The sequence below is a fragment of the Triturus cristatus genome, chromosome 4_2 (genome assembly GCF_964204655.1).
Source record: "Triturus cristatus chromosome 4_2, aTriCri1.1, whole genome shotgun sequence".
NCBI lineage: Eukaryota > Metazoa > Chordata > Amphibia > Caudata > Salamandridae > Triturus > Triturus cristatus.
Window position 1 is genome coordinate 39,137,671 of NC_140586.1, and position 19,952 is coordinate 39,157,622.

At 47.9% G+C, this 19,952-nt stretch overlaps 1 protein-coding gene and 1 long non-coding RNA gene across 2 annotated transcripts in view; one reads left to right on the forward strand and one right to left on the reverse strand.

Moving 5' to 3' along the window:
• The window catches only part of LOC146832891 (uncharacterized), a 311,812-nt gene that overhangs the window by 241,833 nt on the left and 50,027 nt on the right, over nucleotides 1-19,952 (reverse strand). The gene's annotated exons all lie outside the window — the stretch shown is intronic.
• The window catches only part of LOC146832894 (tubulin alpha-1A chain), a 28,660-nt gene that overhangs the window by 4,491 nt on the left and 4,217 nt on the right, over nucleotides 1-19,952 (forward strand). The window contains exons 2-3 of the mRNA XM_085600337.1: nucleotides 13,419-13,641; nucleotides 15,985-16,133. Of these exons, the coding sequence (XP_085456463.1) occupies nucleotides 13,419-13,641; nucleotides 15,985-16,133 (372 nt within the window). The remainder of the gene's footprint in view (nucleotides 1-13,418; nucleotides 13,642-15,984; nucleotides 16,134-19,952) is intronic.

Below are 19,952 nucleotides of genomic sequence, written 5' to 3' on the forward strand. Positions count from 1 at the left end.
TAGCAAAAAGGCACCGTTTTAGGACTCTGCATCACTGAACATTTTTCAACTCCAGGCCCATGCACTTGGCGCCTGTTTTTGATTGGTTGACTGGCTGTCAAGTTAGATGAAGAGTGCCCTTGGGGTTCATCTTTGGCGTGTGGGTGTCTTGTGATGTGAAGGGTGCGTGCTAGTGTCTGTGTGCCTGTATGTGCCCATGTCTGTTTGTGTGCCCACCAGATCACACTTCTGCCTATGGACAGTGCAATGAGGTCGTGTTGGGTGTGTGGTGATGGATTTGCATAATGTCTGGTGGGGTTTGGTCAGCTTTTAGTGTGAATTTCCAAAGAATGTAAATGTTTTTTCTTTCGGGTCGGGTATATGACAAATTTGTTAACAGGGCGAAAGCAGTCGTCCATTTGGAGGTTGCCAGTGAGTGGTAAGTGAGAGGGCAGGAAGAAACCTTTTTTTACCCTTATTGTGCCATGCGGCCGAGGGGCTAAGAACATGCTTACTGGTGTGAGGTCAGACCCCTCCCCGCTTTGCCAGTGCTGCGTGGGTCAGGGGTGAAATGCCATTTTGCTTGTGCTGTAAGGGGAGAGGCAGAGAGCCCTATGTCTGTACTGTGCTGATAAGTGCAGCCGAAGGCAACAGCCAGGGTCCATACCCGGCCCCATCTGCTACCGAGCGGCCGCACCCAGTCAGCTCTACATCCTCTGGTCTGTGCCAAACGAGGAAACACTCCCACCTCCACCAACCACCTCTAGAAGGGGGGGGGGGGGGCTCTTCCTGGGAGGTTGGCATACACGTAAGAGTAGAGGCGTCGCCATGACGCTGCCTGCTGGGGCCTCACGCGGTCAGTGGCGTTACAGTCACGTGATAAGGTGCTGACAAGTCCCGCGAGAGACGAGCAACGAGCCAAAAACAATAAGAACAGGAAAACAACAACACTCTGCATTTACTGCGAATTAAGAACGGCAGAGCTAGCAAAATAAATTCCCAAAATACATTTATGCATGTCTGGTAGGACGCTGCATCTTAAACTGTTTCCTCGTGGAAGCAGCCGGTGGCTGCCAATGTTGGTTGGCACCTGCACACGTTGGCTGGTGACTGGCGTATGTTTATTATACATTGGCTGCCTGCTGTGCAAGTTGGTCGCCAGCTGCTCATGCAGCCTGTCCACTGGTCATGTCTGGTTACTGCACATGCTGACTGGCAGCTGTAATGCTGGCTGACAACTGCATTTGTTGATTGATGGTTGCACATGTTGGCTGAACATAGTGCCAATATCGGCAACAGTTATCACAAAGCACATAAGTACATAAATAATACACACGACACTAATGTAAGTGGCGAAATATTGCTGCAGGTTTATTAGCATAACCAATATGCAAACAAGGTGGGTTATCTTACGGGCGATCCCAGGGCAGGCCAGCCCTATGCCGCCTGCCCGTCTGATAAGCCTAGAGTCACCATGGCAACGCCAACTGGTGTATACCAAATATTGGGAGGGTCCACCCCTCCCATCCGTGGACCACCAGTCCACTTGCTTCACACGCCCCCCCGTGATGGGTGGGCGGAGCATACATGGCAGCCCCCGGTTGCTCAGACCCACAACCGCCTTTCGGTTAACGGGGCGCCGTCGTTCTTCCAGGGGACACGCTAAAACATCCCTGGGTATCCTGGCTTAGCACCCCGCGGTGCTGCTGCATGATGGACCCCTTGGTATGTGCAGACCCTGGATCGCCCTGTAACTCCTCCTGCAACACAAAGTAAAATTGTTAGAAAAAACCTGCCCCCCCCCCCTTTGTCCCTCCGGACGCCGGGTAAGCGGAGGGGCGGGCAAGGCGAACGAGCGGACAAGAGGACGAGGAGGGGGCGGAGACAGTATATGTACCTCTGTCTCCTCCCCGCCCTCGCCGGAAACAGCTATCTGTTGGGGTCTCCCCCGGACTAGCCCAGGGACTCGACCTCCCACCCCTGTGCCTTCTTGTGGCACTAAGGCGGCCGCCCTCCAAGGGGCGGGCCGCTGCGCAACCCCCCCCCCGGGCAGCCTTACATAGTGCCAATATCGGCAACAGTTATCACAAAGCACATAAGTACATAAATAATACACACGACACTAATGTAAGTGGCGAAATATTGCTGCAGGTTTATTAGCATAACCAATATGCAAACAAGGTGGGTTATCTTACGGGCGATCCCAGGGCAGGCCAGCCCTATGCCGCCTGCCCGTCTGATAAGCCTAGAGTCACCATGGCAACGCCAACTGGTGTATACCAAATATTGGGAGGGTCCACCCCTCCCATCCGTGGACCACCAGTCCACTTGCTTCACACGCCCCCCCGTGATGGGTGGGCGGAGCATACATGGCAGCCCCCGGTTGCTCAGACCCACAACCGCCTTTCGGTTAACGGGGCGCCGTCGTTCTTCCAGGGGACACGCTAAAACATCCCTGGGTATCCTGGCTTAGCACCCCGCGGTGCTGCTGCATGATGTACCCCTTGGTATGTGCAGACCCTGGATCGCCCTGTAACTCCTCCACAGCCTTGGGAGTGGCTACCGTCACTACCAGGGCCCCCCACCCAGGTAGACCTGTTTACTTACAACCTGCTGCAGCCCAAGCTTCCCCTAGGTCCAGTAGGAAAAGGTCCATGCCTAAACTAGAGAGGTGCACCCCATCTCCCTCCAGGCACCCTGTGGACTTGGCCAAGACCTCTTTGCTCTGCGCAACTGCGCATGGCTCCCGATAGGCCTTCATACCTACAGCATACTGATACCGGGCTTCTCCCAGGTCCAGCCAAAACAAGTCTACGCCCAACCGAGCCGGCGGCCAGCGGGCACCATCAGGACAGGTTCCCCCATCCTTTCTAACTCCCTCGTGGATTTGACTGAAATGACCTTAAACCTAAAGTAGGCGATGGTCCAAGGTTGCCTTTGCATGGCTAACTAACAATCTCTTTGCCAAGCCACTCCTGCCTGGCCGTGCCCATGCGGGAGGAGGTAAGAGTTGACAAGCCTGCCTTACTTCCTCCTTCACTCCGTTGGAGTACACCCATCGTATTCCATCAGTCACCACCAAATGTAAAGCCTTGCCCTCCCAAAATTCTGCTAGTATACAAGGGAGAGACAGATCAGGGTGACCACAGAGGAGAACAACGTGTAAAATGCTTCTCTATTTGAATACTGGGAAAGCAAATTGTTCTCCTGCAGATTTGTAGCCCAAAGTGTTACCCCGGTGTTTCCCTTAATCATATGGACCATAAGCCCCTGTTGGAAGGCCACTTCCACAACCTGCATAGCTGCCAGCCAGTGCTGGAGGGCGGGAGAAGTTACCCGGTACTGATACTCGCATCAAAGGTACCTGTTTTGTCGAACTCAAGGGCGGGCTACTAAGTGAGCAACCAGGCTCCGCCCTATTATCCAGAGGTCAAACCCAAGCCCCTCCAAGTTCTGCTGCTTCACCTGCCTGTTAACACGAATCCCAGGGCAGACCACCGGCGTATGACCCCTGCTTGGCCATGCCGGAGCTAAAATACCTCTGAACAGCCTGACAACAGGCTAACCACCCGCATTGCGTTCTGAATGTTTCTGACACTGCCAAGAAACATGCACATAACTAAAGCAACTGGCACCATGCCATAAAAGTGACAATTCAGCCTCCTATGAAACAAAACGTGCCCTAGTGGCGATCCGAGTAGTGCTCCCTCCAGGGCAGCAGCCCTACTCAGGCAACCCGCACCCTGTTGGCACTGGCACACCCCCGCCCCAGCTGCCCTTGAGTGCCTAGTCGTGTGTGGCCACAACCTAAGTTTCATCACTGCATCATACCGGGGTATGATGACCCATCTAACTCTACTGCTGAGTGCCCGTTGCACCATCGCAAGTATGCCTTTTGCCTTCTCAGAGTCTGGCTGTAAAGTTGGAAGACATTGACCCCCCAGCCCAGGGCGAAGATGGCAGCTTTACCGTATCTGGTGCTATAGACGTTCCCCGTACCCTGATGGAACAGAATGCAATTCCCTTGCTCCTGTTGAGCACGAACCCAAAACCAATTGCTCACCATGGTTTAATACCTTCCTGTTGCTAATCATTTCCTAGCTGAATGTTGACAAATCCATGTTCTGTAATGGCACTACTTCGCAGCCTGCACCATTCTGCCCGTGCCGAAAAGACCTCTGTCATGCTGCCTGGCCTAATCAATCTTGCCCTGTTCTAGAAGCGCCCGCTTCAGCCGTAGAGCAAACAACTGCCAGTACCCCCAAACTGGCCCTGATGCGAGACAAACCGGGCCAAGGCACAACAGAGAGTGTACTAACTAATAGCAGGTCTAACAGCGTCAACAGGCATCCTCAGCTTACAATAGGCGTGATGGAGTGAGGGTATCCAGTGAGAATCAAGATGACAGCTTCCCATCTGACCGACCGTGGTGGGAACCACTCCTGTATATTCTAGTACACATGGTCCCATTTCACCTGTCACTGCCTGATGTACGTGACCTAGGTACATGGTCCCCTTGCGTGGCGGCATGCCATTGAGACCAACATCCAGTCCCCGATAAGTACCACTATCTTCCTACGCTACAATCTTGCCTGGCGTTCCTTCATGCCCAGCTATACCATGCGCTGATTGCTCTCCTCCGTCACTTGACCCGACCACACCTAAAGTACAAACACAGCGAGGGGAAGCAGCCTGTGACCTGCCCCAAAAACCACCATCCCGCATCAAACCGACCCGATGGAAAGACAAGCGCCTAATGCTCTACACCCCTGGATGACCCAGGAAATAACCCATCGTTTAACAATCTAGTAAATAACAACGGACATCCTTTCAGCATCTGAAGGCCTAGCCCTTCCGAAGTAACCTGGGAGCCCAACGTCAGGCATCAGGACAGGCCTCGGCACCTGTGGCGAGTGTGATCTTTGCCCACTACCGTGTGAGCCAGGGCCCCCCGTGCGTTTTTTTTTTTTTTTTTTTGATCGCTGAAGCACACGAAAACAACCCTAGCTGTTCCTTGCCGCTAGGTCTTCCTACCCTCAGGAGGCCAAGAACGACCAGGTAACATTAACACTCACTCAACACTAGGCGTTCCAAGTCCACTCGGCCTAATTTGCCATTGCAACAAAGAATTGCAACCAGGCCCCCCCCCAGAGCCGCTGAGGCAGGAATACTACCAATCAACCTCCCATCTCTCATCAGTACTGGCTAGACTAAGTGTGGCGGGGTGCTAGGAACAGACTCTACAACCAAACCAGTGCGTTGCAACGAGGCTTTTATTTTTGGTAACAGGGTCCTTTGACGTGTTATTCGTCGTCTCGTATTTGACGCCGGGGAGATGCTTCTGCGAGGGGGCTCCAGATTGAGTGTCTCTTGTGTAGTCTTTCCTTCTAGGCTTCGGGACTTGCTTCCGTCTTCCGGGCGGGCTCCGGGGTGTTCGGTCCAATGACACAATGCAAGACAAGAAGAGACCAGGTATTAGGACACCGAGCCGCTCTATTAACAATCGGGGGCCGGGAGTGAGGGAAACCAAGTGCTCTCGTGCTCGAGGTACCGTAACTGTGTGAGTACGTGCTCAGTGAGGGGAGGGGAAGTGTAGAGCTTTCTAGTACGGTGGTAAGTACTTTCAAGGCGGTGGTTACGTCTTCCTTCCCACCCAGCCCGCTACTTTCCCCCGTACCTGCTCAAGCCACGCTCCTCCCGTGGGAACGTGGCGGGGCGCTTCGTAGGATCGTTGGCCTCCTGGCTTGTCGCGGTCGTCTCCACTCCGCTCGGCTCTCTGTTCTTCGGTCTCCTCTCCAGGTCGCTCCTCTTCCCAACTCCTCGCCTTTCTCCACTGCAACACTCCGTCCGCCTCCAGGGAATCGCCGTCCGTCGTCTTCCGGGTTTCCTCTGTTTTTATCCCGCCCTCTGCTAGGACGTCATCAGGGGGCCTGGCTTCGTCCGTGAAGTAGTTCGTTTTAAAGGAGCCCGGTCCCGACTCCGACGTCCAGTCCTGTGATGGGTAGGGATACCACGCGTTCTCTGCTGAACGGTCCAGCGGCTGCTGTAGGGGAAGAGAGGGCGGTGAATCCCACCAGTTCCAGTCTGTCGCGGCGGCGGTCGTGTCCCCGCCACACTAAGCCTCTATGGTGCATAGGATAATGCGACATCATTGTGGCTAACAGGCATATCCTCTATAAAAATGCCTCCGTTCAGGCATGGTAAGGCCGGGTCATCAACACTACTAGCCAAACTTACAAAAGTTTTACACTACCAAGCCCTTTCAGTGTGAATATTTTTTGAAAGAGTAGGCACCAGGGATACCTACGGGCCCCGAGCCCATCATCCCGAGGAAGGGTGTGCATTACCCACAGTGAGAGCCGTGGTCAATATTGGTGAGCCCAGGCAAAGTCAGGCAGATCATTGCTTCCCCGGGTCTATTTACTACATCTACTTCGTTACCAAATACGTTAAGGACATCTGCAATGCATAACCCCCAGAGTACGATGTTGGGCCGGTGGCGATGAACGACGTACACAAAAGGCTGGTAAAGCAGTGGCCACCAAGAAATCACACAATAGGTCAACCTGCCTGACCAACTGCAGGCAATAACCGGGAAATCACATCTCCTTCCGGGACAAGGGACGTTGACGGACACAACAAAACGGGCCCCTCACCCTATGCCATTGACCGACTCGGGCCCACGAGGTAATCTACTGTGGCGGAGGACACCTACCCCTTGGTGGATGCTGTATACACATTACCCCTTCAGGAGCATGCCTCCAAGGTGGCCGACTCACCACGTGTACTCCGACAGTTCCAGCCCGGTAGAACTCAAGCAACGTCACCCAATCTCCAAGACAAGCGACAATGTCATGACATGTCAATGCATGGGAGGAAGGCAAATCCAACCCCCGCTAACCCAAACCGCAACAAGGGACATATGACCTGTCTTTGAATGCACAGCACATGTGGTAAAAACAAGTTTTAAAGGCATATTTATTGTCCCTTCACCACCAGCACGCTACTTTAGAATAGAGGCACCGACAACCTAAACCGTTCCTTAATTACTGGAAAGTGTCGAGGCAACGTAGACGTTAAAATCACCAGAGCATCAGGCCATCTTCCACATGCAAGTCGAAGAAGCTGTGGCTCCAGTTTGCCAAGAGGTCAGGTGGCTCACGAGGGGTCCCAAAAGAGACGTGCGAGGCCATGTTCTGTATTTACTTTCAGTTCAACTTTTTGCTCTTAGCAGCTCTTGCTGCATATAGACTAAGTTCCCCCCTACTTCTTGCTTCATACTCCCAATATGAAGAAATTTATGGAGGTGTGTGCAAGGTTTGCTCTCCAAATATGTTGGATTCTCCCAGGGATCTAACACTAGCTATTTACACGAATGCCTTCCCACTCAAAGCCCCTGCATATAGCTGCAGTTCACTGTTTGTGCCGCGTAGCGACTACTTCCGTACCAAATTGTGTGATGCAGCCCCATGTTCCATGAAGCCAAATATCACATTTCACAAAAAACAAGGCAATGATAAACATGACCCCTACCTTCCTCCTCAAAGTTGTTTCTAATTTGTGCCAATCAGAATATGTAGTCCCCTAAAGCCCCGTTCCATATATTTCCTTGCCGGCTGAAAATCATCTCACACACAAAAGAAGAGTTCTTAAAAAGTGCCTAGTCAGAACTAACGACTTGAGGCAGTCTACTCAACTATGCTCGTCTCCTTCACATGACTAAAATGCTGTAAAACTCTCACACTCTCGGAGACAACGGCAATGCTGTGGCCAAGGGGAAGGGCTTCACGCAGTACATACAACAATTTCCAGAATTGGCCATCTTTCGCCTAGAATATACAGTATACATATAACGGGGGGGGGGGGGTGTAAAGGTGCTGGTGTCTGAACAGAGTAACCAGAAGCCTGTAGGCATAGAGAGAACACTTGAAAATTACTATTCATATTATGATTGCACTCCAAATATTAGTTCTTGTTGGGGAGGGGCCAAGTCTGATCTTGGAAGCCTCAACACCTTTGGGCAGTAACAGAAGGCCTGCTCTCCTGTCCTAAGGGAGGTGTACAGTGCTAAGTCCTGAAAAGCCCTTTCTAGACCCTAGCTCCCTACATTTCCACTTCTCCTCCCTTCGGTGTGCAGCTTCTGTAGCCACAGGGAATTTATGCATGTAAATATGGCGCTAACTCGACCAGAAAGTATGGAGCGCTTACACGAACAAAAGGAAATCCTGATCCCTTATTTCTAGCCAGACAAATTCTACACTGGCTGACATATCTTAACCAGTTTCCCTACCTCTCCAATCGCAAGTAATTATAACAACGAGGGAGCATGTACACCCGTGGTAACTTGGCGCAAATGATGGATGGTTCAAGGCTGAGCAATACGGTAACTTGGCACTGAGACAGATAGTTCCTGTTGCCCAACTCAATGGTACCCATTTATCGACCTCCAATGGATGCAAGGCTGAACCATTAGGTAACATGGTACTAAATAACAGATGGCAATTGTTACCCAACTCCCAGGTACTCATTATTAAGACTTCCTGTGGATGAAAGGCTGAGCAATTAGGTGACTTGGCACTTAATAGCAGATGGTTCTAGTAACCCAACTCAGTGGTACTCAATTAATCAACCTCCTGGATGAAAGGCTGAGCAATCGAAGCTATGACCAAAAGGCCGGACACCGGTCCCTGAAGAGGGGGTATTAGTTCGCTGAGCCACCGGACCCGGTCCTATTACCACACTAAAGACCACTTACTTGAAGAAACCGGTATTACTTCATACAGTACTAAGTTGCCTGGCCTATATGAATAATGTTTTTTTTTTTTTTTTTTGCACATCTTAAAAAAAGCGAGGCTCGACCCGAAGGCACTGGAGCTCCGAACACGGGCACCGTAACTACATACTAAAACCAACATGGAGGCTCGGCCGGAGCCCGAACAAGCGATCCCAGAAACACCCAACACTGCGATTTCCCAATCCGGGGCCTATACAGCGCGAACCTGAGCCGGAACCAACCAGGCGACAGAGCGCCCACACTCTTGTTCCTTTACCTCCCTTGAGGTTATTATGACATCGCGCTAGCCCGCCCAAGTCCAATCGGCATCCGAGCGCTACACATAGCACCCGCTCCGCCGCAAGGGGACACACCGAAATGAAGTAGTTGGGCATGGGAGGATTGTGGGTGCCAAGCATCACCGGTAGATCACGGGCGTTCAAAACACAAGTCAACTCTACACACATAACGAACACCTCCGCGCCGCCTCCAATTCCGCCGGTCTAACCACTATACTTATCGGCCCCCTGCTAAGTATATATATAGCGCGAGCTCTGGAGCGCTTTGCATAGCACCGTATCCACACAACCAGGCACAAAGTCCACACTCCCCATGGCAGGCACTCTGCCCCAACTTCGCAAGATAAAAGCGATTGTTGGGAACACAAAACCAGACATGCATAAATAACTGCTTGTAAACATGCCTGTGCCAAGAAAAGCAGATGCGGCCCTTATGATATAACACAATGGTGTATACGTATCGGTTTGAGCTAAGCTGACGATTGATTTTACAATGGAGCATTTGCCGGTTAAATTGAGGCCTGTGTGTGATCAACGGTGGTGGTGGTGTCATAATAACAGAAAGCGTTCCAGCGACAGACAGCTGAGTAGACCCCGCCAAAGGGAGGCAGTGGCTGTTAACAAATATACTGTACCCTGACATACATTAGCGTCACGTGTGCCTCCTGGTCTGTTTACAAAGGCCCCACTGTAACCACATAAAAGCAGATGTTTGCTCGATGGGTGCAGGAGAAGTAAATTCCCCCGACAAACGAATGATTAACAAACAGGACGCTCGCCGTCATAGGAACAATAAATCACCAGAGTGGTCTCGACATTCATGTGGGGCCTACAATTGCCGCGCAAAGAACTGCAGCATCAGGTGCTTCAGAAGAACACTCGGCTCCGGTGTTGCACATGTATACATAGCGCGAACTCGGCCTCACGGTAAAGGAGCGCCCCACATGGCACCGCCTTACATCCACATTCAGGCGCGGGGAAAACAAGAGACCATCCAGCGACAGCGCCCACGTGCCTGAGACCACACCGCCTTTCCCTACAATGCCCACGCTGATAATCACACTAGTTATCTTAACATTTATGTGAGGCCTGGTAATCGCCGCGGAAACAATTCTCACCCGCAGCACAAGCCGCCTCACGCAATATACCTGAAATCGGACTCAACGCGATCCAGCCCCGGAGCCGACCCACACCCGTCACACCCGGGGACAGCGCGACAGAAAATTAAAGGAGAGGCTCGGCGCCTCGCCATCCGGCACAAAACCACGCCGCCAACACACTGCCCCCCTCCCCCCCCACAAAGGCAGGGGCAGGAAATGTCCAGAACCACTCAACGAGCCCACAACGCGACCCGCTCTGGAACCCCACGACCAACACGGAAGCAAAGCACCGCGCCGGGCATGGCCAAAGTGGGAGAAACAAGGTGAGGAAGACAGAACTCGGCAATGGCCCCTCCTGGCCTGCACTCACCGCGATTAAAGCCGGTCCCGACGACGCACGACCCACAAGGCGAACGAGCGGACAAGAGGACGAGGAGGGGGCGGAGACAGTATATGTACCCCTGTCTCCTCCCCGCCCTCGCCGGAAACAGCTATCTGTTGGGGTCTCCCCCGGACTAGCCCAGGGACTCGACCTCCCACCCCTGTGCCTTCTTGTGGCACTAAGGCGGCCGCCCTCCAAGGGGCGGGCCGCTGCGCAACCCCCCCCCCGGGCAGCCTTACATTGCACATGCAGTTGGAGTACTTCACTCGCTATATGACAGCAGCACTTATTGACCAACAGCTGCACATGTTGCCTAACAGTGAACACCTGGCTGTACATGCCAGCTGAGGGTTGCATACACATGTTGATTTTTGCTTATGCTGGAAGTGTGCAGCAAATACTGACTAGCCACTGCACAAGCTGTTGGTAATGGACTTTCTGGGTCCAGCTGCACATGATGGCTCACGGCTGCACCACGGCTGCACGTGTGCATGCTGGCTTAAAAATCCACGTCTTGACTGTCAGCTTCACACATTGGCGACTGCAAGGATCTGAATAGTGGCACATGTTGGGCCACTCTTACATGGCTGTCTGAAAGCTGTCCATATGTCTGACAGCTGCCAACAATTTGAGTTGAGCTTTTGGTGCCACGTGTCTCAATAGCTGCATATACTGGTTCACAGCTGCACATATTTGACCAGTATTGTGCATGGAGTGCGGTGTCTGCACATGTTGGCTGCTCACAATTGCACATAGCTGCACATGATGGCTCAGGGCTGAGCATGGTGGCTGATCATGGCACGTGGTGGCTGACGGTTACTCATGCCAGCCGCAAGTGTAGTGTGACGGCTGTACAAACTGGCTGATGACTAAACATGTTGGCTGTCAGCGGCATGTATTAACTGACATGTGTTACTGATGGCTGCGCTTATTGGCTCGCAGCTGTACCTACACGACCAACAGCTATCAATGTTTGGCTAAGGGCTGCATATAGTGTTGACCATTGCACATTTTAGGCTGACAGCTGCCAGGGCTTGCCTTATTGCTCCCCAGGATAGCTGGCAGGTGCCTCAGTTGGTTGAAGGCTGCACAAGTTGTCTAAAGCTGTATATGTAGACTTATGCCAGGACAGGTTGGCTGAGGGCTTCCACACATGGTTGATGCCTCCACATGTCTGGAGAATAGTTGCACACATTAACTGATGGCTTCAGATATTGGAGAGTGGCTCCTCATGTCAGGCTTACGGCTGCCCATGTTGAATGGTGGTATCGCATGCTGGCTAACTGCACGCTCTCGATGGTAGCTTCACTACCTGGATGTGGCCGTACATGGTGGCCTACTGCTGGCTAGCAGCAGCTAACCCATAATTGGCTGATGCTTGCACATGCTGCCTGACAGTTCCCCAAGGAAATGCTCACGAGTCATGGGCACTTGCCATCGCAAGGTCAGAGCAAACACAGGGTATTTTTTGTGTCTACTGTTCCCTTTTACAGTCACAAACGAACCCCAACCTTTAACACTACACAGCCTTTTACAGCACCCACTTGTGATGAATGTTGGGCAGCGAGCTTGGAGGAACCACCACAACCCTGAAATCTGAAAGAAGTAACCCCAAACCTCACTTTCCACATTCATTTCCGGAGACAAAGGGGGTGGACATGCCAGGCTCGTTCTCTTTATGCCCCTGGCACCCTCCTCCTCGACAGTCAATGCTTAACTTGTTGCAGACACATCACGCTTTATCCGCCTTGGCTCTGGAGCAGAGTGTGGGCAATGTTGGCACCGCCGCTTGTTATGAGATCACCCTGGGAAGCTGGTGAAATACAGGAGGGGGTCAACATGGCATGCCAAGGCGGGAAGACAGAAGTCCTGGGGCACTGCCCACACAGAGCACTCATACCAGCTCAGATTGGACCAGGGCAACCCACAAGGGAAACAAAACCAAGCATATCATGGGCGGTGGAGGGTTGGATCTTTTTTCAGTCTCACTGCCAGAAACTGAAAAGCACTTCCATACTGAGCCTCTTTGTAGGCTCTCACAGCGCAGAAACGAAGAAACCAGCTGCTCTTTCTAGCCCCGCGAGACACTCTGTGAAGCAGTAACAACCCAGGGTGTCACTGCCTCTAAGCCGCAAAATGAAGCAGATGTTTGATTGTGGCTAGCGTCATGGCAACTGTGCCATATCCTTAATACAAGCAATGAAAATGGACCCTCTTGCCACCTGCTGGGTTGTAAAAGTCAACCTTATGAGTGCAGTCGGCTCATCCAACCCAGACCCTTCAGCCTCTTCACCTGGTGCTCCAATGATAGTTACACCTCTATGATCTATAGAAATCCAGAAGCTCGCACTCTCTCTGTATGAATAAAACAATTGTTTGTCGCCCCCAAGAATGAATGGTCAGCAAGCGAATAACCTCAACATTACAGTGCGTGGCTAACAGTGGCTTTGTGTTACTAGCTACTATATATGTCCGGGCACAATCAATTTTGAGTCCAGTAGTGCACAGTCATGTTTTTACAGGAATCTTTGCAAAACTTCACTTCGTATTGAAAGTAAAGTCATAAAACACATTTGTGAAACCATCCTGCACTGTACAAAGCACAACTCTTCAATGCCTGCAATTGCCTACCTGTAAAACAAAGCAAAAGAAAATGTCTTCTTAAAATTACTAGTTGTCAGTGAGGGATTAGCTCTGTGAGAGTAGGTTTGACATCCTTTAGATTACATACATTTCTACTGTATAATTTGTAGGTAGTTAAACCTCCAACCTAGCTATTACAGCCCTATGGACCCAAACAACGGTACTATTTATGGTATTGCTTAAAGGACACATTTATTCAAACACTTGGTGATTCTGATCTGTAAGTTTTCTATCCTTTGTAGCGTGAGTGCATCTCCATCCACGTTGGCCAGGCCGGCGTCCAGATTGGCAATGCCTGCTGGGAGCTCTACTGCCTGGAACATGGCATCCAGCCCGACGGGCAGATGCCCAGCGACAAGACCATCGGGGGTGGAGATGACTCTTTTAACACCTTCTTCAGCGAGACCGGAGCTGGCAAACATGTACCCAGGGCCGTGTTCGTCGACTTGGAACCAACAGTCATTGGTGAGTAGAAGCCACAATTCAATAGGCCAGTGTTTGGTAAAGCAAAAGATTGCTCACACTTTCTTCAACATTTCCCTTATTGCCATACAGAAACTAAACAAGTCTAGAACACTAGGTATACATTAAACCTGTCTGATTCCACAAGGAATGAGACTGGCATTGATTTGAGGGGACCAGTCCCTCAATATATAGATTTCATATATTGTATCATTTTATTTTTCCTATGCATATACTTTATTTGATGTAATCATGTTACCCGACTCGTTGAAAAGAGCTCTATCACTCATTTATGTCTAGTTGCTGCTATATAATACTCCTAAAAAAAATGATGAGCAAGGCATGCTGATGTGAACAACAACAACAACTTTTGTGATCCATGAACAATAATTATTGATCCAAAAATGAACAACTTTTTAATATAATTAACAAATATTAGGCTGATCATTATTAAAAGTTTGCTGTAATTGTGACTCAATATTGGTTTACTCTAAGAACAAAAAGCTCTCTTTGATTTAAACGAGAATCAATAACCTTGATCCACTACAAAGCATACCTGTTTGATCTTATAATTATCAAAAATGTTTGAAATAACCAAGATTCAATAACTGCTTGGCTTCAGTGAGAACTTATACCTGTTTATCTAAATATTTGTACCCAACAGATATATCTATGAATTAATTACTACCTGATTAAAACAAAGAAAAAGTAAGTATTGAATTCACATTTATAATTCCTTTCTCTGAGAATCAAAAAGTGTTACATCTAATTATATACTTCCCCTCTCTCATTCCTCCAAATTATGCAAAACATACATATCTTATGGAAAATCTGAGGGTAGTTTGGAAAAAATACCCATCTCCAAGCAGAAAAACCTTAAGAAGACCATGGTGGATAGAAGTCCCCATGCCCAGAATCTACAATTTGAATAAATAAGAACATGGAGACTCCTTTAACAGGAACGTTTTAAGTGTCAATAAGTTTAATATGTTTTAAGTATCAATACGTTTTAAGGAGTCAATAACATACTAATTAAAAATCAATATCACATTTATCTAAATAAGGTTACATAATTTCTATGCCTACATGGAAACAAGTAACTCTTTGATTTAACTAAGACCCTCTTAATTAGTGGTTGAACAAAAAGAGAATATATGCTGCTCTAAGTAAAACTGAATTCATCTATGATCTAACAAAGAATATATTTATTAATCTAAGCATAAATAACCATCTGATCTTTAAACAAGTCCTAGCTGTTTGATGTGGGTAGCAAGCAATACATGTTCATCTAACAGTCAATACCTCTTTGATCTAAGAGTTAAGGGTTGATCTAAGATCCAATAACAATTAGATTTAACTAAAAATTTGATCTCAGAACCAAAATTGTGAGATTTAACTATGAAACAGTAATGGTGTTTTGTAAGAATCAATAAATGTCTGGCCTTAGCAAGAATCAACAACTGATAGTTTAGAAAACCATAATGGTTTGATTGAAGTTGAAGCTAATAACATTTTGATCTGGCTAAGAATTAATAACTATAAAACTTTGATCTAAGAATTAAAACAGTTTAATCTAAATATATAAATGAAAACATCTTGATCTGCGTATAGATTGCAAATATTTGGTGGATCTTTCTGGCAATATACTATCCTGAGAATGATTTAATTGTATCCTGAATCAATGATGACGTTGTCTTGTGAAATTATATTCAGTTATCCTTGAAACTAGTTAACGGGATAAAACATTGAAACACTGCCAGAATCTCTCCCAATGTAACTTGATTCAAGAAAGATTCTCTCATTAGGCCTCATGGCTGTACATGAGCAAGCTACAAATGTTGTCAATGCTCTAAAGATTATTTAAAAATATTACATCTATATAGGCTCCTGTAGATCAAACCAACAGAGACACTCTGACAGAAATAACGATGCAGGTCATTGAAATACCTTGCTTCGCACTTTAGAGCCAAATTCTCACCGAACGTAGAGCAAACCCATTTAATGTCTACTTGCTTTTAAAATGTATGACTTTCAGCATACCATAAGCAAATAGTTTACTAATCATACAAAACTCAAAAATCAATTCCGGTCCGTGTGCCTTCTGTGCTATGTTTACGTTCTATACACCAATAGTAGCTCTGTAACTGGCAACCATGTTACAGTAGGAATGATGTTGGAAAAGAGATACTAAAAAGTTGACTTTGCCACATAGACAAAGCACATTCCTATCAAATCTAAGGTAAATCAACATCGCAGAGTCGAGGACAATTTATAAAGCCTATTTGTGTATGAGAAGCATAAAACTGTTCTTGTATGAACAGTTCTCAAATGTTTTCTTCCCTGTAGATGAAGTTAGAACTGGAACCTACCGCCAACTCTTCCACCCTGAGCAACTCATCACCGGCAAAGAAGACGCTGCCAACAACTATGCTCGCGGCCACTACACCATCGGCAAAGAAATTATTGACTTGGTGCTCGACAGGATACGCAAACTGGTAAATATTCTCTTTCTGAGGAGCAGTTTAGTAAGCAAAAGAATACAAAGCACACAAACAGAGCAAAGCACGACCAGCAATGGACAGTGAGGTCTCTTTGCCAGCCGCCCTTCTTCCAATTTTCAGGTCACAGAACTTTCCTGAATAACCACAAAAATGGATAGTAGAGATGTGGTTTCTTTTGTCAAAGATTGTATAGTCAGGCTTTCAATATGTTACAACATTCTGCTACATTTCTGATGGATAGATGCAGGGAAGACAATTATACATTTTAGCATTAGAACAATGGATCAGGAATGGTTTATCCGGAAGTTTCACAGTGAGATAATGTAACTACTGGTTTATTAGTGATAATATCCAAGAGGTGCCATTTGATAGGGTTTCAGAGATGCCACTGATGAAATGATGGTAAACGGTTTTGTGTGAAAGAGAAGACGCAAGGCTTTTTCTATTGATTAGCTGTTGGTTCATTGCTCGTTATAAGTTTAGAAGCACATCAGGATGTGTGTCGAAGGATTATTGCTTGCACATTGTGATATTTTGTCAACCAGTTGTTTTTGTCTGATTCTGCACTAACTGTGGTGGTTGTTAGCGGTAATAACTACAGTTTTTAGATTGAGACTCAGGTCTACTGAACATATCAGGTATAATTGTAATCAGGGCTTTCAGTGGGATGAAAAAACTGAGGGGTCTCGCAAAGGGGCGTGGCCAGTGTAAATAAGTGCTTGGCTTAAAAACACAAGCAAAAAATCGGTGCTTAGCATAATGTGCCGCCCGACTTGTATTTTACTTTTTCTGTCATTGCATCCAGATATATGATACAAGTAACATCATACCTACAACAAGCCAGGACTATTGGCTTTGTCAATGGTTGTTAGTTACATAAGATAAATAAGCAGCAACTATGACATGGATATAATATTGAAAAAGCCTCCACTTAAAGCCCTGGTGACACCACGACAATGTTGCTGCTCCTGAGTTTCCAAAAAGAGAAGGAAAATCCGGTGAGAAAATGACTCTCTTTAAAGGATTTTCCTTCCCCTATAACGCTCACCTGGCATGACGTCACGCCATAACTTCTCCACTAGTGAGAAGTGAGCAGTGTGAGCACACACACATCGATGTGCCTGTGGTAACTGCAGTCCGGAAAAAAAATACCGGACCACATGTTCCATGGCACAAAACAGAGCCCGATAGAGACCCGTTTCGAGGCTTCCTTTAAAAAACTGCCGCTGCTCAGCACCGGTGAGACCCGGCCCTCTTAAAGCCCTGATTGTAATTCAGTTCCACTAAACAGACTGTTAAATGTCATTGAACAGGAGATACTTGCACTGTCTTACATACATTTAGGTAGTGCCTGTGATCTATTTTTTTATAGAAAAATTAAATAGAAAATCAGCCGCGGCCTGTGGAGGGTGTTCCGTAAGGCGGAAAGGCGGGGCGGGGGAGGGGCAGGGTGGGGGCTACTAAAAACCGGAATATGGATAATTGGAGGAAAGTAAACAATTAAATAAATAAAATCGAATTTTGTAGCGCGCGCTGCATCGCAATTTGCGATGCAGGGCGCGCTACGAAATTCGTTTTATTTATTCAATTGTTTACTTACCTCCAATTATCCATATTCTGGTTTTTAGTACCCCCCACGCTGCCCCTCCCCTGCCCAGCCTTTCCGCCCCACGGAACTCCCTCCACAGGCCGCGGCTGTAGAAAATAGTCTTTCTTGAACCCTTTAACTTGGGTGTGGAGGGGAAGAGTGACCACCATTGCGACAATGGGGTTTGGTTTAAAGGTGCAGGCAACGAGGTGCTGGACACAGCCACCTGATGGGCCAGAATCTAAAGATGAAACGGATAGTGGAACAGTAGGGTTTTTCCTTCCTAGTTATACAGCTCTTCTTGAGGAACAGGGCTGATATTAAAAGGTGGATGCTAGCCAGCATGTCCTTTTAACCAACTAGCATAGTGCACCAGAGGCAAAAAGCTCGGTGTTCTGTAAACAAGCACCTGGAGGTCAATCGCACAAAGGGTCACTATCTGCGTTGTGGAGGGAAACACGGGGTAAAAGGATCTGTAACATATGAGATGAGGGAATCAATAAGATTTTGTCCAGGAGGTCAAACTTTGGAGAGCAAGGAAGCATCTAAGATCTGGTGGAAAGTTTAGGGTGAAGAAGATGTTAGGATTGATCAACTGGAGCAATAGGTGTCATTCAAGCATAGAACAGGTGAATACATTTGGCTGGGATTTAAGAGTACTTTCTGTGTTGGTACAGGACTAGGCACATAAAGCCATAAGTGTCCAGTGAAGCTCTTTAGAGGAGATCATTTTTTGTGTAAATGGATCTCCCTTTGGCACTCCCAGTGTTGACATGGTAGAGTCCTGAGGCACTGGGAGAATTTTTTTTCCCTAGCTTCACACAATTTGTTAAAGCTGACAAATGCTGAAAACAGGCGGAAGAGGAAAGTAGATCATCAATCGAGGTGCCGGTCTCTGTGAGTGCCCTGGGATCTAAGGTAAATAGGATGTGTGTCGAAGGATTATTGCTAGCACATTGTGATATTTTGTCAACCAGTTGTTTTTGTCTGATTCTGCACTAACTGTGGTGGTTGTTAGCGGTAATAACTACAGTTTTTAGATTGAGACTCAGGTCTACTGAACATATCAGGTATAATTGTAATCAGGGCTTTCAGTGGGATGAAAAAACTGAGGGGTCTCGCAAAGGGGCGTGGCCAGTGTAAATAAGTGCTTGGCTTAAAAACACAAGCAAAAAATCGGTGCTTAGCATAATGTGCCGCCTGACTTGTATTTTACTTTTTCTGTCATTGCATCCAGATATATGATACAAGTAACATCATACCTACAACAAGCCAGGACTATTGGCTTTGTCAATGGTTGTTAGTTACATAAGATAAATAAGCAGCAACTATGACATGGATATAATATTGAAAAAGCCTCCACTTAAAGCCCTGGTGACACCACGACAATGTTGCTGCTCCTGAGTTTCCAAAAAGAGAAGGAAAATCCGGTGAGAAAATGACTCTCTTTAAAGGATTTTCCTTCCCCTATAACGCTCACCTGGCATGACGTCACGCCATAACTTCTCCACTAGTGAGAAGTGAGCAGTGTGAGCACACACACATCGATGTGCCTGTGGTAACTGCAGTCCGGAAAAAAAATACCGGACCACATGTTCCATGGCACAAAACAGAGCCCGATAGAGACCCGTTTCGAGGCTTCCTTTAAAAAACTGCCGCTGCTCAGCACCGGTGAGACCCAGCCCTCTTAAAGCCCTGATTGTAATTCAGTTCCACTAAACAGACTGTTAAATGTCATTGAACAGGAGATACTTGCACTGTCTTACATACATTTAGGTAGTGCCTGTGATCTATTTTTTTATAGAAAAATTAAATAGAAAATCAGCCGCGGCCTGTGGAGGGTGTTCCGTAAGGCGGAAAGGCGGGGCGGGGGAGGGGCAGGGTGGGGGCTACTAAAAACCGGAATATGGATAATTGGAGGAAAGTAAACAATTAAATAAATAAAATCGAATTTCGTAGCGCGCGCTGCATCGCAATTTGCGATGCAGGGCGCGCTACGAAATTCGTTTTATTTATTCAATTGTTTACTTACCTCCAATTATCCATATTCTGGTTTTTAGTACCCCCCACGCTGCCCCTCCCCTGCCCAGCCTTTCCGCCCCACGGAACTCCCTCCACAGGCCGCGGCTGTAGAAAATAGTCTTTCTTGAACCCTTTAACTTGGGTGTGGAGGGGAAGAGTGACCACCATTGCGACAATGGGGTTTGGTTTAAAGGTGCAGGCAA